This window comes from Amblyraja radiata, chromosome 14, assembly GCF_010909765.2.
Source record: "Amblyraja radiata isolate CabotCenter1 chromosome 14, sAmbRad1.1.pri, whole genome shotgun sequence".
Lineage (NCBI taxonomy): Eukaryota > Metazoa > Chordata > Chondrichthyes > Rajiformes > Rajidae > Amblyraja > Amblyraja radiata.
The window spans coordinates 27,634,661-27,662,469 of NC_045969.1; the positions used below are offsets into that span (position 1 = coordinate 27,634,661).

The 27,809-nt window shown below is 44.4% G+C and overlaps 1 protein-coding gene across 5 annotated transcripts in view; it reads right to left on the reverse strand.

Annotated features, from left to right (window-relative positions):
• dgkh (diacylglycerol kinase eta) overlaps window positions 1-27,809 on the reverse strand; it is a 285,492-nt gene that overhangs the window by 89,679 nt on the left and 168,004 nt on the right. For all 5 annotated transcript variants that reach the window (XM_033032903.1, XM_033032904.1, XM_033032905.1 and 2 more), the window contains 3 exons: window positions 13,099-13,203; window positions 10,125-10,257; window positions 1,800-1,906 (listed from right to left, as the gene is read on the reverse strand). In XM_033032903.1, coding sequence (XP_032888794.1) covers window positions 1,800-1,906; window positions 10,125-10,257; window positions 13,099-13,203 — 345 coding nt within the window. The remainder of the gene's footprint in view (window positions 1-1,799; window positions 1,907-10,124; window positions 10,258-13,098; window positions 13,204-27,809) is intronic.

Genomic DNA, 27,809 nt, shown 5'->3' on the forward strand with positions numbered 1-27,809 from the left:
TGTGGCCCTTGTGGCTAAAGGTATCATGGGGTATGGAGAGAAGGCAGGTACAGGATACTGAGTTCGATGATGATCAGCCATGATCATATTGAATGGCGGTGTAGGCTCGAAGGGCCAAATGGCCTTCTCCTGCACCTATTTTCTATGTTTCTACCCATTTGTTCACTAGCAGATGGCACATTGGTATAATTGATGGTGAAAGCAATGTTTATGACCTGCACCTCATTAAAATGTGACTGATAGATGCTAAGTTGTTGCAGCAACCAGTGCAGTCTACATCCATAAAATGGGTTAAAACTGGACTGAAGTAGAGCACTAGAAGGGCTGAATGCTTAAACATATACCAAATGTACACCAGGGATAATATTTTTGTTTACCTTGTCAATCATCAGAAATGGTGCTTGGCAAAATACTGCTTTTGCCGTATTAAAGGAAAGCAGTGAAGCCCCACTCATTTATGAAAAGGATTTCCTAATATTGTGCTGATCAAACTCTTAAGAAACCACAAGCCAGTTAGAAAATCAATAACTATTCACTCGACTAAATCAATAGCCCGAGTTTATTGAATCAAATGACTCAATAAAGTTCTATGTAATAAACAGATAAATTACACATTTAAACACATGCAATTAACCTAGCTCACTAGTGAGTAGTAGGGAACTATTAGTACATCAATTCTCACCCCTCACACACAGCCAACACTGTGTTCCCAAATAAATCCCCATGGAATTTCCTCCTTTTATAATAAAAAAGGCTACTCTGTGAATCATTGAATCATACAACATGTAAGCAGGCATAACTTCACCACACTGTCCAGAGTAATCTCCATATTAATCCCATTGCCCAGTACTTGGTCCATAACCCTCTATATATTTACTTTGACTGGATAGTATGCAAACAAAAGCTTTTCAATGTACCTCGGTACACGTGACAATCATAAATGATGTAAATTAAATGAAACTAAACTATGTCTCAGTAATTCAAGTGTTCATCTATACGTTTCTTAAATGCTCTCAGTGACTGTATTCCACGTATTTACTACTCTATGTGCAAATAAGTTCTCCCTCATATGTTTAGTGAATAAGGTCAGTCAGTTTCTACAGATCCACGTTCTTTACCTTGTTTGGATTCCCATTACACTAATCCTAATTGGTCACCCAATCTTATTGCAATCCGCTTCTTAAAGAGGTGCAACTGAGGTATGGAATAAACTAACCAGAAATTCCTTGCAAGGGGACACTGCACAAACTGGGGTTTGATGACAGAATATTTGATTGAAGCCTTCACAATGAGTAGAGGATGAGACAGATCAAACCCAGCCGTTCAAGACTAAAAGATTGTCCTCACACAAGTAGACAAAATTTAGAAGCCTTTTGGCAAATATAACTAATTAATTCTAAATCAACATTTAATTATAAATCTGAGACATTTGTTAATCACCAGATAATAAAAGACAGTGAGAAAGGCACGTTTATTGATTTTAGTGACAGCTCAACCGTGATATCAAGGGTGAACAGAACAGGCTTTCAGGAACCCAGGAACAGGAGCGATGTATATTTAAAGTTCCTTACAAATCAGCTCTGATTTCAGTGAATGGTGGAACAGGTGATTAAATCCTGCACTTATATCATGTTCCTATTTGCTTGTATTGATTGAAGAATAAATATTCTTCAGTGCTTCTCCCTGGGGACATGCCCAGAGGGATCACTGAATCTCTGTCATAGCTTATATTTTTATCTATTAGCAGAAGTGTCAAATGACATTGGAAGTGGGCTACTTGTGCAGATGTACATACTTACCCCATCCTCATCCTCAATGATATCTTTCCCTATTGAAGCCAGGGTTGTCCACTTGCAATTGTTGATTGCTCTCACAGCACACCTCTTGTGGGCCTTGAACTTACAAACTGTAAACGAGACAGAGGTACATGTCTGAGCACAAAATTCATCATGTCTTAAATTCCCATATCTGAATTAGATTTTGGTTGATGTCAATTGACCCACTAGATGGGGCACTTGTTGTTTTGACAAAGAATTCGAACTTGTACCAACAAAGCTGAATATCTTTGTACCTATTTGGAGTTAAACTGCTTTGTGCAACCCTGTGGCCGAACATGTCTAGTGTTATGATAGTATGAAACCTTAGCGGTAACACAACATCAAGAAAATGTGTAGCTACTCCCACTGGGAGTGAGCACCAACACACAATGAATGAACATAAAATAACAGAGCATCTACCACTCTAATGTGGTGGGATAAGTGCTGGAGAACAATGACAATGAGTAGTAACTGCTGTTCACTTGTTCACAACATCTTTCATTTCTTTACGTGCAGAATTTCCAGCCTGCACAACCCTGCTGTTAGCTTTTACTTATTTACTAATGGAAATAGCCTTTCTGCATTTTTCTGGGTAAAGTTAGTCTTGGAGGACGTGAAGCGTCTTTCACCACTAGCTGACCAGAGCTAGTGCTGAATCTTCGCGACATCTGCAAATTGACCAAAGAGATCAAGAAGTCCTTGCCTAGCCAGGCCCTCAAGAGTAAGCACAGCCCTGAGATTCTTTATCATTGGATATGCCAGGAGTGCTACAGACACCAAGAGCTCCCGTTCCCAGTTTATAGCTCAAAAAATATCAAACATGTGGCTGAATCTCAGGTGTTTACAATTAACAATACCGAGCTTATGGCTTTACAACAAGGGCTAATTTCCCTCCTGTGAATGCATGCTTGTAGCACCAGTTATGGCCAGACAGTGGAAGATCATTGAACTTGAGCAGATAGGATGTGTCTATACACTTCAGAATTCATTATGTTATTACCATCAGCAGTTGTATCATCAATGAAGATAAGTGAGCCAGTACCTTCAGCAGCCACGCGTGCCCAGGCCAGGTGGTATGCTTTGGATCTTGGGCAGTTCCTTCTCTCCGCCATACTTTGCTCTTGCCATCACTCTGATGTAAGTTAATCTTCATCTCATCTGTCCCCAAGACCTTTCTCCAGAACTGTGGTTGTTCTTTTAAGTACTTCTTGGCAAACTGTAACCTGGCCATCCTATTTTTGTGGCTAACCAGTGGTTTGGATCTTGCAGTGTAGCCTCTGTATTTCTGTTCATGAAATCTTCTGCGGACAGTGGTCATTGACAAATAGACACCCGACTCCTGAAGAGTGATTCTGATCTGTCGGACAGGTGTGTCATCAGCTGTGGAGGTCTTCCTGGGCCTGCCAGTTCCTTTGCAATTAGTAAGCTCACCAATGCTCTCTTTCTTCTTCATGATGTTGCAAACAATTGATTTTGGTAAGCCTGAGGTTTGGCTGATGTCTCTAACAGTTTATTCTTGTTTCTCAGTCACATAATGGCTTATTTGACTTTCATTGGCACAACTTTGGGCCTCATGTTGATAAACAGCAATAAAAGTTTCCAAAGGTGTTGGAAAGACTGGAGGAAAGACTAGGTGCTGAGAGCTCTCTTATACCTGCATTAAGGAGGCATTTAAACACACCTGAGCAATTACAAATGCCTGTGAAGCCATGTGTCCCAAACATGATGGTGCCCTGAAATGGGAGGACTATGTATAAACACAGCTGTAATTTCTACATGGTGAAACCAAAATGTATAAAAATGGCCTTTAATAAAATCTGACAATGTGCACTTTAACCACCTATGATTTTTTTCTATTACAAATCTCAAATTGTGGAGTACAGAGGCAAATAAATAAATGATGGGTCTTTATCCCAAACACTATAGAGGGCATTGTATTCCAGCATTTGTCCCTCAGGGAATATCTATATATGACTCTAATCTCAGATCCACATTATTGACTTAACTGTCCTCTGGCGAGACCTGGCAGGCTGCAGATATGTCAATTTGCTCAATATCAAAATAACAATGGGAATGCACTAATTGTCATTGTTATGGCTACTCCGACCCCAATATCTGGAATTCCATCTGCCTCTCTCTCTTTTACGTTTAACCTCTGCCTGACTCAGAATCACACACTAGGTATCAATGCTCTGTGATGCTGCTTGGGACTTGTTACAAAGAACAACAATGATTGATAAATGCAGGTAGTTTAGCTGTTAACAACTCGACTGAGGATTTCCACTATTTATTTGATCACTTTTAAGAAGCCAGAGATACACGGCTGTGAAGCTCGGCGGACATTTGATCACTAATCAAATAAATGATTAAGAAAGAACTGCAGATGTTGGAAATATCAAAGGTAGACAAAAATGCTGGAGAAACTCAGCGGGTGAGGCAGCATCCATGGAGCGAAAGAATATGTGACGTTTCGGGTCTAATCTTAACCCCAAGTCTGAAGAAGGGTCTCGACCCGAAACGTCACCTATTCCTTTCCTCCATAGATGCAGACTCACCCGCTGAGTTTCTCCAGCATTTTTGTCTACCTCATGGGCCTGTCCCACTTAGGCGATTTTACAGGCGACTGCCGGAGACCGGAGTCGCCTGAAAAACTGGCAAATGGAACGGCGACTGTCAGAGTGGAACACACACACATTGCTTCCTTCACCAGCCCGTTATGCAGGTGGGGGACAGGGCAAGCGGGGGGAGAGCTGTCTGAGTGAAATTCACAAGGTGCAAAGCCAAGGTGATATCGCGATGAACAGGAAGGTTGGCAATGTTATTAAGACGACTAAAGCACAGTGTACGGTAAGTCCTTTAAAAGAGGATGGGGGGGGAGGAGGGAGAAGTGGGGAGAAGGAGGGAGAAGGAGTGGAGCCAACATTTAAGAAGCCAGAGATACACGGCTGTGAAGCTCGGCGGACATTAACATTACCGGTCAGTTATTCTTGGTTCTGAAAACTACTACTTAAGTTTTTTTTCCCAATGAGCCAATGAAATTCGTAGGTCAGCACCGGCTACAACCTACGAGAACCTTCGACCTCCTGGCGACCCACCTATGGCACGGGAATTCTCGCTACTCTCCATGGCGGCTTCATTCCAGTCATGTTGAAAAATTTGCGTCGACCATAATGAGGACGCGACTAGTTCCCGAAATGCGGCAATTCTTCACACGACCATGAAGGCAATTCCCCGACAACCGCCCGCGAACATGTGGCGACTGCATAGTCTCCTGCAGTCGCTTAAAAGGTCGCCTAAGTGGGACAGGCCCATAAAGGGGCTGTCCCACTGTGGCGACGTAATCTGCGAGTTTAGAAGAGTTCGCCCTCAACTCAAACTCACAGCATGGTCGACACATCTAAATGGCCTATCCGCTCATCCTTCTAAATTCCAGTGTATAGAACCCAATCTCAGCATATGACAGTCCCGCCATCCCGGGAATTAACCACGTGAACCTACGCTCCACTCCCTCAATAGCAAGAACGTCCTTCCTCAAATTTGGAGACCAAAACTGCACACAATACTCCAGGTGTGGTCTCACTAGGGCCCTGTACAACTGCAGAAGGGCCTCTTTGCTCCTATACTCAACTCCTCCTCTTAAGGCCAACATGCCATTAGCTTTCTTCACTGCCTGCTGTACCTGCATGCTGTGTCATCTGCAAATTTGCTAATGTTATTGATGAACAAGGACACCCAGATCTCGTTGTTGTTCCCCTTTTTCGAACTTGGCGCCATTCAGATAATAATCTGCCTTCCTGTTCTTGCCACCAAATTGGATAACCTCACATTTGTCCACATTAAACTGCATCTGCCATGCATCTGCCCACTCACCCAATCTGTCCATCACCCTGCATCCTCATAGCATCCTCCTCACATCTTTGTGTCATCTGCAAATTTGCTAATGTTACTTTTAATCTAATGTTACTTCTAATATTAGGTGCATTATATCCTTGTGTATTCAAAGGGATAAATGTGCCCATGTCAGAGGAGCAGTAACTCATTAGCACACTAACTGCATTCTCAAGATTAAAAACTCTCAGCTAACACTGTGAATTCTCACCTGATTTCTAATGCAAATTTTGTCATATCTGTCAACCTAAACTATGCAGGAATTAGATGTTCTGTCATTAATTATCTCCATCGAATCTTCTTTCCACTCTATTTAATAAAATGGTAAACTCCCTGTCACAGTGAGTCCTATTGCTGTGTTGAAAGTTGACTGATGGTGTCACACATGTCTTCCAATAATAATGTCACTAGTGATTTGGTCAGCTAGCATTTGGACCCAGGTTTTAAAAATAAATTGAATTATTTAATTAGATTTTTTTTTAAACTTTAAACCTTTCGCTCCCGATGTGATGCAATGAATTCTGACAGACTAATCCGATCAAACTGCTGCCCACAGAACATATATCACCTTAAAGAGGTAACTAAAATCAAACAAAATGAAAAGGTTGCAATTGCTGCAGAAGGCACTGCCTTATTTGGTGACTAAATTTGCACATTATAAAACTCTTACTAATTGGAGAATTCAAAGACATCTCAACAACGGTTGCCGTCCTACAAGAGAGCTGGAGTCTCGTACCTAAGATAGGACAGACTGGTACACTTTGAGTGAAAGGGTCTGTATTAACATTGAAGGAAGCCGACAGGACTGAATCACCAGAGCCAGTGTACGCATGAAAACCTCAGAAACTGCACCCGCCACAGTGTCTTTCCCGTGCCCCCACTATCCTCAAGTGTGCCCCTCCCACAGGCAGGTCTTGCCAGCCACACTCAGACTGCACGCAGAACTGACATCATTGGACTAGATGGTAGATAAAAGAGAAACTCAGCGGGTGCTCCCCCCTTGACTCCATCCAAGGACCTAAGCAGTCTTTCCAGGTGCGGCAAAGGTTCACCTGCACCACCTCCAACCTCATCTATTGTATCCGCTGCTCTAGGTGTCAGCTGCTCTATATCGGTGAGACCAAGCGGAGGCTTGGCGATCACTTCGCCCAACACCTTCGCTCAGTTTGCAATAACCAACCTAATCTCCCGGTGGTTTCAACTGCCCCTCCCATTCTGAATCCGACCTTTCTGTCCTGGGCCTCCTCCATGGTCAAAGTGAGTCCCACCGTAAATTGGAGGAGCAGCACCTCATATTTTGCTTGGGTAGTTTATATCCCAGCGGTATGAACATTGACTTCTCCAATTTCAGGTAGTCCTTGCTTTCTCCCTCCTTCCCCTCCCCTTCCCTGCTTTCCCACGGTCTCCGCCTCTTCCTTTCTTCTTCCCGCCCCCACCACCCCCACATGTGTCTGAAGAAGGGTCTCGACCCGAAACGTCACCTATTCCTTCGCTCCATAGATGCTGCCTCACCCGCTGAGTTTCGCCAGCATTTTTGTCTACCTTCGATTTTCCATCATCTGCAGTTCATAGAAACATAGAAACATAGAAAATAGGTGCAGGAGTAGGCCATTCGGCCCTTCGAGCCTGCACCGCCATTTAATATGATCATGGCTGATCATCCAACTCAGTATCCTGTACCTGCCTTCTCTCCATACCCCCTGATCCCTTTAGCCACAAGGGCCACATCTAACTCCCTCTTAAATATAGCCAATGAACTGGCCTCAACTACCTTCTGTGGCAGAGAATTCCAGAGATTCACCACTCTCTGTGTGAAAAATGTTTTCCTCATCTCGGTCCTAAAAGATTTCCCCCTTATCCTTAAACTGTGCCCCTTGTTCTGGACTTCCCCAACATCGGGAACAATCTTCCTGCATCTAGCCTGTCCAACCCCTTAAGAATTTTGTTCAAAAGGGAACTGCAGATGCTGGAATATGGAAGGTACACAAAATTGCTGGGGAAACTCAGCGGGTGCAGCAGCATCTATGGAAGACATCTGAAGAAGGGTTTCGGCCCGAAACGTCGCCTATTTCCTTCGCTCCATAGATGCTGCTGCACCCGCTGAGTTTCCCCAGCAATTTTGTGTACCTCCCTTAAGAATTTTGTAAGTTTCTATAAGATCCCCCCTCAATCTTCTAAATTCTAGCGAGTACAAACCGAGTCTATCCAGTCTTTCTTCATATGAAAGTCCTGACATCCCAGAAATCAGTCTGGTGAACCTTCTCTGTGGCAAGAATGTCCTTCCTCAGATTAGGAGACCAAAACTGTACGCAATACTCCAGGTGTGGTCTCACCAAGACCCTGTACAACTGCAGTAGAACCTCCCTGCTCCTATACTCAAATCCTTTTGCTATGAATGCTAACATACCATTCGCCTTCTTCACTGCCTGCTGCACCTGCATGCCTACTTTTAATGACTGGTGTACCATGACACCCAGGTCTCGTTGCATCTCCCCCTTTCCTAATTGGCCACCATTCAGATAATAGTCTACTTTCCTGTTTTTGCCACCAAAGTGGATAACCTCACATTTATCCACATTGACTGCATCTGCCATGCATTTGCCCACTCACCCAGCCTATCCAAGTCACCTTGCAGCCTCCTAGCATCCTCCACACAGCTAACACTGCCCCCCCAGCTTTGTGTCAGCGGATACAGCATTTGGAGATCTTGCATTCAATTCCCTCGTCCAAATCATTAATATATTTTCCTTCTTAAACACTAAAAAAGTGTTAATCTGCAGGAATGAATATTATATTCTTTAATCCAGAAATAAATACAAGTGAGAAATAGAAATAAATAAGACAACAGTAGAGATGACAATTCACACACAAGTCACTGCAGGCTGTGGATGTGCAGCCATAATAACTGGAAGTTAGATGACGATAGGAATTAGACAGGCTCACTTGCAACAAATTGTTTTCTCGGTCTTGACAAAAATCATTATAACTCAATTACGTTGACAGTGCCTGTGTCCTTTTGGCCCTGTCAAGGAATGACTCAAACATCTTGACACAAAGATATTCTACTGCAGCATCAATCTAAAGCATTGTGACTCTGGGTCTCATAGAAGCATACTATGTTACTTCACGAGCTATTTGTGGACAGTTTGATTTTATGTTGCCATGGATTCCAATAAATCTTATATACTAAGGCAATATAGTTTCTAAATTATAAATTATAAAATGATGTTGATTTAATGCATAAAAACTATTAGCTTGATATCAGAATGCCGCTATTTTTAATAAACAGTTGATCAGATTAATGCTCGAATCTTTGGAGTAAATAAAAACTAGTCAATCATAGAACTCAGCACAGAACAGCACAGAAAAGGGCCCTACTGCCCATCACATCCATACTCACCTTTTTACTTGTCTACACTAATTCCATTTGCCCCCAGTAATGCTGTATCCTTCTTCTATGCCTTGTCTATTCAAGTGCCTGTCTGAATGTATTTGAAACATGGTGATTGTATCGGATTCATCCAGCTCCTCAAGCCCTCTCTGTGTAAAATAAAACTCTTCCTCCAGTCCCCCTTTAAAACTACTGTCCTCTCACCTTAAACCTATGTCCCCTTGTTTTTGATACCCTTACCATGGGGAAAGGATATGTAGGCAAAATGAGGTTAAATATACTAGGATGTATAGTGGTGTGGAGAGGTTTCGTATCGACCTAATTTCCAAATGGCCACCTTCTGTGCTGCGAATTCTATACAGTATACAGTATACAGTTTTTACTGACCTCTGTATAATGGATTTCGGTTATAGCGGACAGACCTACGGAATGCTGATGCCACCCCCAGCTGCTTCCTCAGCTGAGCCTGTTATTGCCGCCCCCCGCCGTGCCTACCATCCCAGCCCCCAGCCGCCAACTCCACCCCCAGCCCCCACAGCTTCCTCGGCCGCGCCTGCCGCCACCATTAGTATTGACATAATGAAACCTTTGGGGTTTGTAGCATAGGGTAGGTAAGGCTTTGCGTTAATGCTTCAGCTGAAAAAAGGCACCTCTGTCAATGCTTTTCTGAGCGATTCTTGCTCAGTCTAAATTTTATTGTTGGATCTCTACACATGAGATGCCATCTATTACACTCGGTTATAGTGGACCATTGACAATAACCATTCCCCCTGCTATCGTCCATTCTAAAGAGGGTTTACTGTATTAAAGATATTAATGTTCTAAACATTAATCCAAAACATGGCAACAGCTCATTAACAGCCCATCAGTATTTAATTGAGATGACTGAGTTAAATGTTATAGAGTTGGCCATAGTTCTGGACCGGATTGATGGGTAGAGGACGCCCATATTGGATAACCCTGAGTTAAAGCAGTAAATAGTAATGAGCTGCTTCAGTGCATTTTATTGAAGCTCAGTTGATCTTTACCTTCACAGGAGAGTCCATGAGAGGTGACACCAGACAGGCTTTCTCGACAAACGTTGCAGAATGTAGGGCGAGCATGGGAGCAGGCATACCAGTTATGCATCCCTGAGAAATGTTCCACATTAAACTGTGCCGTCTAATGAAAGGGAAAAACAGGTCTGCTCATCAACAACAAAAAGCACAAATCTCTCTCTATACACTTTAAAATCTCCATAAACTGGAATTGAACGATTCAGATTCCTAACGGTTTCCTAATAATTTATTCTCCATTAATGTTTCCTTTTAGATACTGGTTCAGAATAAACCACCATCTCAGTTGCTGGTAGACCAACAAAACCTGGTAAATTATCCAATTTTCTGCTGTGTTGCTGAGCTTCTCCTAACCAGATTGATGGGGTTACAGGAATTTCTGGATATGGATGCGAGTACATATTCACTGTTCACAAGTCCTGGCTCTGATGACCAAATTTTCAATGAACATTCCCATCAAATGGCCAAGATTGCAGAACCTATACGATGAAGTGTTTTGCTTCATCTCATGCAAATTAGCTGTCCATCCTAAGAATATACGAGACCAAGTGGAAGATGAAGAGAGATGATTAAGAAATAAGATTCTTAAGATAGAGAATAATAAACTCCTGCTCATTCATTTGTGTGAATTGCAAAAAAAGTGAGTAATTGTGCAAATTCCCACCTAAATATCTGACAGCAATTTTTACAGCTAGATACTGATTACTCAGTCATCTATCTATCTATCTATCTATCTATCTATCTATCTATCTATCTATCTATCTGTCTATCTGTCTATCTGTCTATCTGTCTGTCTGTCTGTCTGTCTGTCTGTCTGTTCTTGACCGGTTTTGGCCTTCTGTGCTGCGATTTCCGAGAGAACGCCGCCACCTGCGGCCGTCATTTTTGGCCACCTTGCTCAGAGCCCCCCTCCGCCGTATGTGTGCCGAGGATTTTTCCCGTCGATGAAAAATGACAGAAATATTAATGCTTTTACAAAATTCCCCATTCTCTCTGCTGCTCCTGCTGGTGGGAGGGGGAGGGACTATAAAACCAGGAAGTGGTGTGCCCCAATCAGTCTCTACAACATGGAGGTCTGAGCTCTGAATGACTGAACAAATGTCTACACAGCTGTGAGTAAGTACCCTTAATTTGGTTTGAAAATGAAAATATGGTTATGGTTAGTTTAAGGAAAAAAGCACTGCCTGCAAATGGTTGTTTGGGGGGTTTGGGTTGAGTAAAAAGGCATTATCTCTCTCTCTCTCCCTATCCCTCTTTCTCACTCTCTCCCACCCTGTCTCTCTCCCTTTCTCTCTCTCTCTCCCCTCCTCTCTCCCCCCCGCTCCCTCCCATCCCCCCCTCTCCTCTCCCCCCCTCTCCTCTCCTCTCCCCCCCCCTTCACCTCTCCCCCCTTCCTCTCCCCCTCTCCCCTCTCCTCTCCCCCCCATCACTCTCTCCCTCTCCCTCCCCCCCTCTCCCCCCCCTCCCCCCCCTCCTCTCTCCCCCCTCTCCTCTCTCCCCCCCCTCCTCTCCCCCCCCTCTCCTCTCTCCCCCCCTCTCCTCTCCCTCCCTCTCCTCTCCCCCCACCCCTCTCTCTCTCCCCTATTTTTCTCCCCCTCCTCCCCTCCATCCCCACTGTCCCTCCCCTAAACCCCCCCTCCCCTCCACACACCCCTACCCCCTTCCCTCCACCCTCCCTCCCCCTCCTTGCTCCCCACCTCTCCCCCTCCCCTCTCAGCACACCCTCTCCCCCCTCTCTCTCTCCCTCTCTCTCCCCCCCTCTCTCTCCCCCCCCCTCTCTCTCCTCCCCCCCCTCTCCCCTGCTCCCCTCCATCCCCTCCCCCACCCTCCCCTAAACCCCCTCCCCTCCACACCCCCTACCCTCTTCCCTCCACCCTCCCTGCTCCCCACCTCACCCCCCTCTCAGCACCCCCTCTCTCTCCCCCTCACTCTCACCCTCTCTCACTCCTCCCCTCTCTCTCTGTCCCTTCTGTCTCTACCCTCACTCTCTACCCCCGCCCCCACCCCCCCCCCTTCTCTAGATGTGACTGCAAGTTGGGGGCTATGCGTCAGTAGATAGGGTGGTAATGGGGTAAAAGGAGCAAATTAATAATATTAATATAATATCAAGGGGGGTAATTAGCGTGAGTGCGGGGGGGGGGGATAGTTAGTGTTTGTGACGCTGCATGCCGCCTCCCCCCCCCCACAACCACACGTTGGGGTAACAGACCCAACGGGTCTGCACTTGGTCTAGTTTATTACTATAAATCATGATGCAAACAACTTTCATTCAACTAGATCCAGTAATGACCCTTATCAGACCTTTGCCCCATTAGATACAAAATGTAACACTGCAATGAAGCAGAGAAAGCCATTTTGTTGCTCATTATTAGTCAGGTTATGGCCGATCTGTATCTAACTCTATCCATCTGTCCTTTATGTCCGTTAACGTGAGATTTATTCAGATGTTCCAGTATTTCGACCCCAAGTTGGTTTTAACACATTTTAAATATTGACTAAATTCACCAAAGCTGCCTGACTGCAGCTGGAGAATGTGAGGTGCACTTTGGTTTATCAAATTGATAGCATTTCCAATATTCCAAATGACCTGGATCTTGAAATCAGCTCCAGGGAGAAACGAAACAGGGATCATCACAGACGAGTAGCACTTGCCTCTGAGACTGAGTCTACCATCTGTTCTTTCAATCAACAAGGTTTCATTGCCAATTCAATTACACAACCATGCGGTGCCTTTATTAAATCAGGACAATTTCAGAAATGAAGAAAATAGATTAAATCATTCTCAGTTTGTGGCCAGGAAGATGCTGGAAGATTGCCCTCAAACGAATTGGCATATAGTACCTTCTCTGATGCATAATGCAAAGTTATCCTCTTGTTTCGTACTCAATGAGCGGTTGGGAATAACATTTCTGAACACAGAAACAGTGCACTGAAGTCGGAAGCTTACCTCGTAGTGCTCTCTACTCTGTACTGATTTTAATGAAGAGATCCAGTCTTCCATCTCCTTTCTATTCTCAGCACAAAGAATTAGTCTTCTGAATGGTGTAATTACCTGAAACACATTTCTCCATTAAGTAAACCAGGGAAATAAAAATAAAAACACATTAAAATATATAAATAGTCATGAATCATTTAAAAAACTTGGCTTTAATGTGATTTGATGTGAAAGAAATTATATATAATTGCATGCTCTTTATTCTGCTTTCCACTTTTTGCTGTGGTGGGTCTGGGAATATGGGTGATAGTGCCAAAAATAGACCAAATGCAAGAATATAGTACATTCAATTACACACCATTAGTGCTGTCCGTGCTCATTCATTTCCAACCAAATAAACCATTGAAATGCATTGAGAGCATATTTTATGCTTGCGGCACAAGAAATAGTACAAGCTATACAAGACTGATACTTAGTTTACACAGGTAGAGCTTGCATCACTCCTGCTTAACATTTTTTTCAGGAGTATATGCAATGTTTTGCCTTTGGAGTATCAAGAAAATTCTACAGCCACTCAACGATTCCCCTTGCTGGTCAAATCTTATGAACCATTGTTTAACCTTGTTCTTTTTTACAGGGAGAAGGGAATTGTATTCAGCCGCAAGAATCAGTCTGTTTAAAATATTGCTGTTATGTTTTTGAAGAAAAACATATAACTCTATTAAACCTTTACTTTGGGTTCCTATGGTATTTCTCACAATGAACTGGATGGTGTATGTTTTTTTAACAATAAACTTTTAGGCAATATGTCACTGACAGCTTTACAGAAAGTGTGATTTTAATTGGAGTTCCATTCAACGTATTAATTCTTCTAAGTCAAGTCAAGTCAAGTCAAGTTTATTCATCACATACACATACGAGATGTGCAGTGAAATGAAAAGTGGCAATTGTAGATCAGTGCATGCTCCTTTAACATAGTGACCTCACCACTACTAACCACTCCCTATTATCTTCAGTATAACTGTAGCCTCCCCACGTCTCTCTCGCTCTCTAGCTCCAGTGACAGACCACGGACAGCTAGGGCACAGTGTGTGTTTTATACCAGTGTCTACAATAAAACATGTAGTGAAGACCACGCGTGTTTGGAAGTCATTACATGGTGTCAGAAGCGGGATTCGAACCCACTGCCACCGTCCAGGAGCGTTTTGCCCAGAAACAGGCCATTCAGAAGCGCTCCCAGGACAAGTCCTGTCGTCCCCTTCCGCGTCTCTTCCCGAATCAGGTGGTCCGGATGCGGTCCCCCTCCGGCCACTACCAGCTAGCCGTGGTCGTCGGCTATGCGGACTCTCCTCGGTCGTACCTCATTGACTACGAGGGTACCATCTACCGCCGGTCCCGCCAGCATTTGCTCCTGGTTAACGAGCCCGCTCCACCCCCTGTTGCCCCTTTTGCCCCTCCGGTTCCTTCCTCTCTGCCCTCCACTCCTCGCTTGCCCAGGTCTCTGCCGTCTCAGCTCTGTGTGCCCCGTTCTCCCCCGGCTCCCAGTCCGCCTTCGCCTTCCTCGCCTGCTCCCGTGCCCGCTTCTCCCGCTTCACCTCCCCGCTCTCCTCGTCCTCCCTCTCCCACAAGCTCTCCTGCCCGTTCCCCTGTCGCCGTCCCTGCTCTTCCTGCGGAGGGAGGGGAGGGTGGGCTGCGCAACCGCTCCGGCCGGTTGGTCAAGCCGCCTGTACGTTACGGGGAGTTTGCGTGAATGTGTTAGCTGTTTCTTGCCGGTGTACGCGCGGAGGGTGTTTCTAGCGTATGAGTCGTGGTCGCACTGTCACTGCCATAATACTTTGTTTCCGAGGGGAAGGATGTAGATCAGTGCATGCCCCTTTAACATAGTGACCTCACCACTACTAACCACTCCCTATTATCTTCAGTATAACTGTAGCCTCCCCACGTCTCTCTCGCTCTCTAGCTCCAGTGACAGACCACGGACAGCTAGGGCACAGTGTGTGTTTTATACCAGTGTCTACAATAAAACATGTAGTGAAGACCACGCGTGTTTGGAAGTCATTACAGCAATGCTCGCGGACTTTGTGCAAAAAACAAACAAACAAACAAACAAACAAACAAACAAACTACAAACAGAATGGAACAGAATCACATATGCTTTTACATATTGTGGGCGGAAGGAAAAAGGGAAAAAAAAAACAGCAATTTAAAAAAAACAGTAGAATGGTACAGTAAAGTTAGTCCCTGGTGAGATAGGAGTTTACAGTCCTAATGGCCTCTGGGAAGAAACTCCTTCTCAACCTCTCCGTTCTCACAGCATGGCCACGGAGGCGTTTGCCTTACCGTAGCAGCTTGAACAGTCCGTTGCAGGGGTGGAAGGAGTCTCCCATGATATTATTGGCTCTGGAGTTGCACCTCCTGATGTATAGTTCCTGCAGAGGGGCGAGTGAAGTTCCCATAGTGCGTTCGGCCGAACGCACTACTCTCTGCAGCCTTCTTGTCCTGGGCAGAGCAATTACCAAACCAGATTGTGATATTTCCGGACAAGATGCTTTCCACAGCCGCTGAGTAGAAGCACTGGAGGATCCTCGGTGACACTCTGAATGTCCTCAATTGCCTGAGGTGGTAAAGGCGCTGCCTTGCCTTCCTCACGAGTGCTGCGGCGTGTGATGTCCATGTCATTTCCTCAGAGATGTGGACTCCCAGGTAATTAAAACAGCTCACCCTATCCACAATATCCCCATTTATCCTCAATGGTGTGTACGTCATCGGATGACGTGCCTTCCTAAAGTCCACGATCAGCTCCTTCGTTTTTTTGATGTTCAAGAGGAGGCTATTGTCCTGACACCAGAGTGCCAGATCAGCCACCTCCTCCCAGTAGGCCTTCTCATCATTGTCTGAGATCAGGCCCACCACCACAGTTTCATCAGCAAACTTGATTATCGAGTTGGAGCTGAACCTAGCCACAGTCATGTGTGTACAGGGAGTACAATAGGGTGCTGAGGACGCAACCCTGGGGTGATCCTGTGCTCAGGGTGAGGGACTTCGATGTATTCCCTCCCATCTTGACTACCTGGAGCCTGGCGGTGAGAAAGTCCAGGGCCCAGGCACACAGGGGTGTTGAGCCCTAATTCCAGTAGCTTCTCGGCCAGTCTGGTGGGGACTATCGTGTTGAAGGCTGAACTGAAGTCTATGAACAGCATCCTCACGCAGCCCCCCTTCTGGCTGTCAAGATGAGAGAGAACGGTGAGTGCAAAAACTGGAAGACCGCATCGTCCGTGGATCTGTTCGGACGGTATGCGAATTGTAACGGGTCCATGTTGCGAGGGAGGAAGGCGCAGATGTGTTTCTTCACCAGCCTCTCAAAGCATTTCATGACTACCGAGGTGAGGACCACCGGACGTTAGTCATTCAGACAGGCTGGGGAGGCATATTTAGGTACCGGTACAATTATTAATTTTTTGAAGCAGGCAGGGACCACGGACTTGTCAGGGAGAGGTTGAATATTGTAGTGTAGTGTAGTCTAATGTCTGATGTACGACATATGAAAGAAGATAGAAACAAATGTGATGCTAGAAATATGGAAATGGAGAAGACAGTGTACTCACTTCTGGTGAGTTGGAGATTTTATAGGAACATGGGCATCAGAAATAAAGACTTACATTTATGTTCCACTCTTAACAACCTTCAAAAGTCGTGGTGTTTTGAGGTCAAATAAATTCCTTTAAAATTTACGAACTGCTATGATGTAGGGAACTCAGCAATGCGGCAAATTACCAGATAATCTGATGTGTTTAAGAAAGAACTGCAGATGCTGGAAAAATCGAAGTTAGACAAAGATACTGGAGAAACTCAGCAGGTGAGGCAGCATCTATGGATTTGATTTGTTGAGGGATTATCGGATTTGATTTGTTGAGGGATAAATGTTGCCCAAGCTGCCAGGAAGTACTTTGCAGCAGAGGACAGACGGCCTCCCAGTTTAACACTTGCTGAAAGGTAACATGCCTGACTGTAGAACGCACTCGGTATTGTTCTGGCAACAGTGTTATGTGTCCATTTCTCATGATTGTAGCTCAGACCCCCAATCTTCCAACATTGAAAAAAAGAAAGCAGCTTCTTAAAATGAGCAGTCTTGGATATGAAACATTTCAACATTTCTCCGATCTCTCTCCACCAGTGGCTTGACCTACTGAGTGTTTCTAGCATTTTCATTTTTTCAGATATCCAGCATCTTCTGATTTTTTTACTTTTAGTAACTCAGGAAATAGTCTTTTCCATTGAGTGGGGGGTGGTTAGTGCGTGTGACACAATAATCCCCATGCCCCTCCCTTTCTCCACCAAGCTTCCTCCTCCCTTCTGTTCCATCCCCCTCCCCCGAATCCTGGCTGACCTCACACAGATTTCTCCCCTCTACTTGTACTGTTTACAATGGATACACAATTCACAGCCTTTCTATTCCCGAACTTAACAATTCGTAACTCTTTATCCTTTCGGCTGACACCTGTCTCTTCATCTCTGTCCTTTGTCCAACAATCTGCCTAACAAATAATTCCCTCTCCTGTGTTCACCTATTACAGGCCATGCTGCATGACGCACTGAGTTACTCCAGCATTTCATTCTATCTTTGCAGAATTCAATGTTCTACAAACTGTTTTAGTGGGTGAGTGGGGGGGGATAACGACACACACGTTCCTAATGCTTGCATTGGCTCTCACTGCAGGAGTTCAAGACAGAAGATTGGAATGATAGTGGGAGGTGCCCCACTCTTTCTTTCTTCTGTATTTTTTATTATTTTTATTTGCTATACTTTTTTTCCTTTCCTTTTAATTCTTTACCTTTTCTGTTTAATTTGAGTATAGTCAGTTATGTAACATTAAATAGACGATACAACATCATCAACACATTGCACTCTTATTTCCCCCTTTCCCAATTCCAATGAAAGGTCATGGACCGGAAACATCATTTCTTTCTACAGATGCTGCCTGACTTGTTGAGATATTCCTGCAGTTTTTTTTCATTTCAGATTTCCAACATCTATCGTTTTTTAAGTTTCATTGCTGACTTTCTATTTTTATGGATTAGTATCAAATTTTATTCAATACTAAACATAAACTAAACTGCCATTTCCTTAATTTGAAAATATCGTATAAATACAAATTGCTGTTGTAGTTGTGATAAATGTTTCACAATGCCATTCAAATTCCAACTATTTAAATTACTTCAGCAACTTAGTACTAAAACTATATTATTTTTACAGCCAAAAGTCAGTTATGTTGAGCAAGGTCTTGAGGAGGAACGTTCTATATTAATACAACAAAAACATGGTAAGAAGATACATTAAAATCAGGTTTAATTAATAAAAACTCGCAACAAGGGTAGGTTCAGCACTTCATACCCACTTCACCATTCAGTAGTGTCATGGCTCCATCCCACTTTCCTGCACTAATCCCATATCCCTTCTCTCCCTGAATATCTAAGATCTCTCAATTTCTGTCTTGGGTACCCTCAGTAACTGAACTTGGACCTCGAATTGATCTCAACTGGAGATCTGTAACAAATCATCTTTCTTCCCTTTAATCAAGAAATGGCCCTTGTGTCAATCTAAAGCCAACCAAAATAATACATATTATTTTATAACCTCAAAGTCTTTTGCAGTGAATGTTTTTTTTCGAAAGCTGCAGCCACTTGTCGTACTGAACAAAGTACAACAGATAATTAGGGGCAGCAATGTGTTTATGTAATGTTGATTAATGTATAAACATTGGCCAGGACAATGGGAAGAACACCCTGGCTTTTCTTCAAATTGGTGGCCTGCATTCTTTCATGTCTTTTTCAGATGGCCAGCAGACTTTGGGTTGAAGTCTTATGCAAAAAATATAACCTCTGCTCGTACACTACTACTTTACTACTTTAAGGGAGTATCAGCCTATATTTCTGTTAATGTCTCTGAATCAGAAATTGAATTTACAACCACCCAACTCAGGCCAGATATCTAACAAAGCCATGTAATCTTTAGCTTGAATGCTTCCGCAGAATTTGTACTGGGTAGAAAATCATGAGATGAACACGAATTCCTGTTCCAAAATTGGATTGGTCATGGAAGACCGCAAGTAGTTCCGATTGAGTCCGCAAGAGTGGAGTCAGGAAAGCCGGCTGTGTGGAGTCGGGAAAGCCGCTGTGTGGGGTCGGGAAAGCCGCTGTGTGGGGTCGGGAAAGCCGCTGTGTGGAGTCGGAAAAGCCGCTGTGTGGAGTCGGAAAAGCCGCTGTGTGGAGTCGGGAGGTGCTGTGTGGAGTCGGGTAAACCGTTGTGTGGGGTCGGGAGGTGCTGTGTGACTGCTGAGTGTAGTCGCTCTACCCCCTCCCCTCTCCCACTCCTCCCCATACAACACTCCTCCCCCCCACACACCCACACCCCACCCCTGTGGGAGAAGGGGGGGGGGAGAAGGGGGGGGAGAAGGGGGGGAAGAAGGGGGGGGGGGGAGAGAAGGGGAGGGAGAGAGAAGGGGGGGAGAGAGAAGGGGGGGAGAGAGAAGGGGGGGAGAGAGAAGGGGGGGAGAAGGAGGGGGGGAGAAGGAGGGGGGGAGAAGGAGGGGGGGAGAAGGAGGGGGGGGGAGAAGGAGGAGGGGGGGAGAAGGAGGGGGGGGGGAGAAGGGGGGGGGGAGGAGGGGGGGGGAGGAGGGGGGGGAGAAGGGGGGGGGAGAAAAGGGGGGCGAGAAAAGGGGGGGGAGAAGGGGGGGGAGAAGGGGGGGGAGAAGGGGGGGGAGAAGGGGGGGGAGAAGGGGGGGGGAAGAAGGGGGGGGAAGAAGGGGGGGGAAGAAGGGGGGGAAGAAGGGAGGGGGGGAGAAGGCGGGGGGAGAAGGCGGGGGGAGAAGAGGGGGGGGAGGAGGAGGGGGGGAGGAGGAGGGGGGAGGAGGAGGGGGTGAGGAGGAGGGGGTGAGGAGGAGGGGGGAGGAGGAGGGGGGAGGAGGAGGGGGGAGGAGGAGGGGGGGAGGAGGAGGGGGGGAGGAGGAGGGGGGGAGGAGGAGGGGGGGAGGGGGAGGGGGGAGAAGGAGTGGGGGAGGGAGGGGGGGGGGGGAGGGGGGAGGAGGGGGGGGGGAGGGAGAAGGGGGAGGAGGAGGGGGAGGAGGAGGGGGAGGAGGGGGGGGAGGAGGGGAGAAGGAGGGGGGAGAAGGAGGGGGAGAAGAGGGGGAGACACCTTTAAGAAGTCAGACAACGTTTAATAAAGTTTAGCAGGCATTTAACCTACTGGTCGGTTTTCCTTGGTCCTGAAAACTCCAATGCCCTTTCAGCGAAGGAGATTGCTTACGGCTGCCCTCGACTGCCTGTAACTACATAGCGACCCCACTCCACTGCACAAAGACCAATTTTTACTCGCGGAAAATATTTCAACATGCTGAGGCCACGAGTATGCGGGAACTTCCCTCGAGCATGAAGGAGAGTTCCAGTGACCTCATAGGACCTCCTAGGACCACGTGTCGACCATGCTGAGAGTTTGAGTCGAGGGCAAACTCTTCTAAACTCATAGATTAGGTCGCCGCAGTGGGACAGCCCCTTTACTAAAGGTCAAGCAGCTCTCTGATCTTCCCTGATTCTTGTTCTTTCTGTGTTTGGCTGAAACCTCTCCAGCCACAGGTAGAAGTAAGGAGCAAAGTTTAGACCAATGCGCTAATGCATCTTTTAATGAGTGATCTCCTTTGCTGAAATGTTAAACCTAGGGAAATGTTGATAACTCTGGTGGAAATGAAGAGAAACTCTTCAAAGAAGGTTAATTCTCTCAGTTGTGGCCAAAATTTACCCTTCCACAAATACAGATTATTTGGTCATCACATTAGTTTGGGTGATCTTTCTTTGTACGGTCATCCAGATTTCCTACATTACATCACTCAATATGTTACATTGGCTGCATAATTCTGTGGGATGTTAGTGGTCATAAAATGCATGATATAAATTTGACTTTTTTCAGATAAGCTGAGGTGACCAGTTGCTACATGTTGTTAGGATGATTGTGGGTGTGACGTGCCATCAGAATTCATTATCAGGCAGAAAAGAGCACAGTGTAGGAGATAACCGATTCACTTCCATGCACTTGTGTTGTCAACAACGCAAAATAAGAGACCCCTTTGGTTATGCTGCCATCTTGAAATTATTGTCATCGAATATCATCATGGGAGACCACATGGTCCATTATGTCCCAGCTAGTCAAGAAAGACCTATTCAGTCCAATCTCACATAGTGGCCGTCCCCAGGTTACAAATATTGAATTAATGGACGTGAGGGGGCAACAGGCATTTTCTGCTGGGTAGGAATGGTGCATTCGCGTGTACCATCTAACTCTTCCATTCGCATCACTGAGCCATAACAATCAGGACCTGGGTGGAGCCGAACAGATGCGGGAGCGATGAACAAACTTTTGTTCATTAACTGAGTCAGTGGAGCCAGTGGACGGTCATCATCCTATGTCTGCTAGCTCTCCTGTCACAGCTCTTTATCTGATCCTCTTTCAGACTGTTTTTGTTCATTTCCGGGTTACGAACAGTTCGGATTACTAACAGGTACAGAACTCTGTGATAACCCAGGGATGGCATGTATTCAGCATTTACTTGTGTGTAGCAATGGTCAGTAGCTGTGCCTTTTGTAATCTGTGTTTAGCTGCCTATAGGGATGAGAGATCCAGTTTATTAAAACATCAAGAATCCGCAAGCTCCATGAACAAATCTAGGCTGCACATGTTGCTTATTGTCATCAGTTTTGTTCAATGTGTAAATGTTTGAAGTGGTCTCGTACAGCTTTTGCACAAAGTCAATGAATGGCACAGTTCCAACAGCACAATTTCTGTCTACTTGAGAACAGGGGTCTTCCTGTATAACACTTGAAGCAGATGCGATTATTTCATTTACTGTTCATATTCAACTTCATGTGATTGCCCGAGGCAAAAATTGTGAAATATCATTGCTTTGGATTTTAACTGAAGGTATTTTTAAAACCTTCCCTTTGTCTCCCTTGCTGGAGACTGCACATTATCGATCTCTCGCTGCCCATTTGTGATCCTTCAACCAGATATGTTGAGTAACTCGAGTACTTTTCCTGTTTAAAGATAGGTGTGAAATATCCTGTAAAGGCTACTTGCCCCATATCCACCTGCACTTTATAGCAACTTCTAGTGCTATAATCACAAGAATATTAAATTGACAACGGGAAGTCTAACGGACAGGTCTAGTTCAGTTTATTGAACAACTTTAAAAACATGAAGGATATGCAAGAATGTGGGGAGAATTTTGTTTAAATGGATTTGTTAATAGTAAGGAACATTAGCAGATTAGTGTAAAGATAGACATAAATTGCTGAAATAACTCAGCGGATCAGGCAGCATCTCTGAAAGAAATAGATAGGTGAAGGTTCGGGTCAGGACACTTAGTCTGAAGAAATCTCACCTATCCATTTTCATCCATTTTCGCCTGACCCGCTGAGTTCCTCCAGCATTTTGTGTCTATCTTTAGTATAAACCTGCATCTGCAGTTCTTTTTTATTGCAGATTAGTGTAAATGGGTGTTTTTTGTTCAGCACAGACTTGGTGGGCTGAATGGTTTGTTTCCATGCTCATTTCTCTCTGACTATAATATACCAGCATTGTAGAACTACAGAGATCTAAGAATTAGTGGCTGAAAGCAGCTACAAAGATAGGAAGATCAAGGACATACAGCTGGGCTTTAACATGAGCATGTGAAATTTGAAAACTGAAAAATTGGCGAACAGTATGCTGAAGTTGTAATCTTTTAAGGGCCTGTCCCACTTATGTGTTCTTGGCACGCAAATTACGCAACCTCGTGGTCGCGTTGAGGCGCACGGGCATCGTATGGCAGCGCGGGGCCGGTCCCACTTAGAAGCGCGGAGGGGTATGTAGTTGTGCGCGGCATCGCGTGGGGCTCCGAAATTTTTGTAGTAAACAAAATCTTCGCGTGCCAACGGCCTGTCGCGGAACTGACGGCCAAAGTGGGACAGGCCCAAGATCCTGGCGCGACGCAACGTCTCACCTTCAACAGCAGCAGAAGCAGGCAAACGATCGCCAAACTCGGCCTGAGGCTCACGGCCGTTGCGGTCCGGATCCGCCCCCACTTCTACTCTTCTTTTCAGACTGAAGAAGAGTCTCGACACGAAACGTCACCCATTGCTTCTCTCCAGAGATGCTGCCGGTCCCGCTGAGTTACTCCAGCTTTGTATCCCTTCAAATGACGTCACGCGCTCCAGACGGCTGTGCGTACGCATGTAATCGCACCCGACCTTTGCGGGACCATCGCTGCTCAACGCGACCACGAGGTCGCGTAATTTGCGTGCCAAGGACACGTAAGTGGGACAGGCCCTTTGGATTCTGCATTATAATACTGACCAGGGCACTGTTATTTTTTAGGTGGAGTGAAACAACCGGGTTTGACAAGGCATTCCAGAGTCTGTCTATTAGCATCACAATAAGAACAAACAAACTTACTTTGACAAACATCATGTATATCCTTAAGACAGTGCAGAGTCCTTCAGAAAAAATGTTCAACAAGCAACCATGTCCCATCCATTACTATTTGCAATGTCCTATGATAGATCAAAATATACTAGAGCCTGTATTACAAATCCATATCAGTTATACAGTACGTTATTTTGGCACGCAATATGGCAACCACATTCTCGAACAAAACAAAATCAATACAACTTTGAAAAGCAGTCACTGGTGTGATTAAAGGAATATGACCAATATGTGTACAAGATCTGACAAACAGCGATGAAAATAAATGACTTAATCATTTCAACAGCTTTTATTGCGGAATATATATTATCCAGGGTATAGAGAAATCTGTTCCACTTATGCAAACTCCCATGGGTCTTTTCTCTCCACCTGACAGAAATCAGTTTCATTCAGAATCAATCTCTCCCTCATTCATCTCCCTTTACATACTGGCAAACATATTTCTGACTTTGGACATATTTGTAGCATTTGGCAGTTTTATTTAATTGATAACATTCCCTTCAGATTCCCTTCGTCAATTTAGGAGCTTCACGCAACACAGGAAGCCTCTAGTGACAGTCAAACAGCCAGGACTATTGGTCCAAATCCATGCAGACCATCAAATTCCTGTCAACACTAAAGCTACATAACCCTGGCCATCATGCAAACCGGGTGGTTACCTCGACAGAGATGCAATTTTTTTCCGTATGGTATCTCTGTCCGCACTGCGGCCTGACATCGAGGAGTTGGCGGCCTTTGCTGGAGACCAACTTCGGGAGCTCCACCACGGGAGCCTGCGGACTTACCATCGTGGTGCTCGCAGTCTCTGGTCAGAGGACGACTTTGGGAGCTCCACGCCGCAGGAGCTTCTACCACCCCGACACGGGAGCTTCGATCGCCCCAACCGCGGGAGAATAAGGAAGAAGAAGATTAGACATTATTGCCTTCCATCACTGAAAGGAATGTGGGGAATCCGCTGTGGTGGATGTTTATGTTGATTTTTATGTAGTTGTGTGTCTTGTTGCTTTTTTTTAGTAAGTCGAATTTCACTGTACCTTAATTGGTACATGTGACAATAAACTGACCTTGAAACCAATCTCCCTTCCATTGACTCCATCTGCACTTAACACTGCCTCATCAAGGCCAACAACATGACCAAGGATCAGTCTCACCCCCAATCAATCCCTCTTCTTCCTTCTTACATCAGGCAAGAGGTACCGAAGTTTGAAAACACATACACCTCCAGGTCAGGCAACTGAATAATCCTCTCACCAGCTACAGTGTGGTCCAGACTTCCCCTCTATCTCATTGGAGTACTTTGAACTATCTTTAATTGGACTTTATCGCACTTTATCTTGCACTAAATGTTGTATCCTTTATCTGTTCACTAATGATGGCTTTATTGTAATCATGTGCAGTATTTTGTTTGACTGGACAGCACACAACAAAAGATTTTCACTGTACCTCTGTACACATGACAATAATAATTACTAAAATGAAACTACATTAATTCATTTTTATTCTCCCCACATTCCATTAACCCCCAATGCAAATTCTATCACTCAGCTACACAATTTACAGTGGCCGATAAACCTGTCAACATGCATGTCTTTGAGTTATGGGAGGAAATAGGAGCACCCAGAGGAAATCCACGCTGTCACAGGAAGAATGTGCAAACTCCACACAAACAGCAAGTTAGGATTGAAACTGGAGCTGTGAAGGATCAATTCCACTAGCTGCACCAGAAATTTGTCACTTGCTGTTGCACTAGCTGCACCAGAAATTTGTCACTTGCTGTTGCACTAGCTGCACCAGAAATTTGTCACTTGCTGTTGCACTAGCTGACTGACTTGTTCTCCAGAGATAGTCGTGATTTTCTGGAAAGTCTTTCAAAGATTGCCCAGCCTCTTTTATTTATGAGTTTCGGAAGAATGAATCAATGCTTCTTTGAATTTCAGACATAATGTTAAACAAAATTTCCTTGCAGCCAGTAGATGTTCCACAACGATAAGGAAGCAATAAAATTATTTATTTAAATGTTTCACTCAAAATCTCATTCACATGCAGTATTACAAGATTAGCTTTTTTTAGGTGAACAGCCATCACAAATGTTCATCCCTGGAGATATTTCTAAATTCTCCACCGTGTGAAAGCAGTACACAGATAATCAAAGAAAATGCTTGAAACGCTCTGCAAGTCTGGCAGCATCTGTGGAAAGGAAAGAGTCAATAGTCCTGTCAAAAAAATCGTTGGCAATTGTGCAAAATGTCCTTAACCCAAAACATTAACTGAAACCTTCTCTTTCTACAACGCTGCTTAAGCTACTACATTTCACCTACATTTTCCATTCTTATTTCAGATTCCAGGATCTTATTTCCTTTCCACCTGTCTCTGGGCTATCACCATATAAGGAATGAAGAGACAGGCAAAATAATATGTAGCCAGCATTTCCAATTACCATTCGTGGCTGTGCTGTATGCCTTGAGAATTAATGAGACAATATTGTTAACATTTTGAAAAATGGCTTATTCCACCTCTTCCTGCCCCTATCCCTGGAGGTTTTATCAACTGAGCTTCAATTTCCAACCTCAATTTCTAACCTAACACAATCATCTTCAAGATTCTAATCAGAATCTGAATTAAAATGTGTCTCTTGGCTGCATGATGCTCCATTATCAGTCAAATTGACACATCCACCTCCAATATTTGAAAAACAAATAAAATCATTTAAAGGAACAGAAATTAATATTTGCTATTTTCCTCAGATTATTTGCTGTGGCAACCCAGAGATTATTTTTTAAATTCTCAAGATTTGAAACTAATCCTGATAGCCTACAACATAGCAGGTTTACACCACAGCAGCAATGGTAACCCATGTGATATCTACAGGGATCCGTTTCTTCAGAAAACCTCCAAAACTGTTTGCAGCTTCTTAGCTGAATTCTACATCTTTGCAGTGACTGGCATATACAAGTCCAATTCAAATTTTTATTTTTGTTGGAAGAGTATGGTTATTTTCAAACATAAAATAAAGCCCCAAAAAATTCAAAATGGAAAGTACATAAAACATGGTGATCCTCTCATGACTAAGAACTTAATGCCATGCTATTTTTGACACCTTTGAAAACCGTGTGGAATTCAAAAGACAAACTCACATTTATGGTACAATAGCGCCATTGTAAAACAGACTTACTGGAGTTTAACAAAAGCACTATTACATAGCAATATCAAGACATGCGATAAAAATCTTGGCCAAAGATATGCTTTAAAAAAGAAGTGACAGAGGGAGGTGAAAATTTGAGGAGGGAACTCTAGACCTATCAATGAACCGTGAAATAAGCAATTCTTGAAATCCTAAAATCTTGCTGTTTAGAGGAAATGAGAAGGGGACCAATTTTCTGCATTAGAAGCATACAGACAGCATTGTCTGTATCAGGTTCAATCCCTTTATTAAAAATTAAATATAAACCGAAAGTACTCGAAACAAGCAGCATGTTAAGTGACATATTACATAGCAAAGAAAAATGCTGCTGTTTCAGGTCTTGACTCTCATTAGTTTTCCTTCCTTTAGAGATGCAACATGACTTGAGTGGATGATTTGTGGTTTTGCTCCAGATCCCCAGCATTGTGTGTTTTACCTTTCTCTATCCTAATTGCCCAAGAAGGTGGGGGTGCTGCCATCAGTAGCTATTGCAGCCCTCCTGGTGAATATGTTTCCACATTGCTTTTGGACAGGGAGTTTCAGGATTTAGACCCAGCAACAAGAATGCTGATAATGGTGTTAATGCTGGTAAAGCATCTGCTGCCTTCTTTTCCTGGTGACAGGGGCTATGGATTTAGGTGGTGCTGTTTGAATAGCCTGGGCAAGTAATTGCAGAGTATTTTGACTTGGTGCATACTGTATCCAAGATGTATTGGTGATTGAGAGAGTGAATGTTGAGCATAGTGGCTGGGATACCAATCTAGTAGGTTGCTTTGTCCTGGATGGTATTGGGCTTCCTGAGTGTGAACAAGTGAGGAAAGAAGGGATAAAATTGAATCAATGGATGGAATCATGGAACCATGATAAGGAAAAAAAATGACTGCAAACAGTTTAAGAAAAATATCTTTAAATAGTAAAGAGCATTGGATACCTTTCTACTGACACTATTTACAAATTGCCTCCTGCCGTATGTTACAATAATCCCACAGAACCATCAATGCTCACCAAATCTGTGGAAGAACCTGTCCCGTC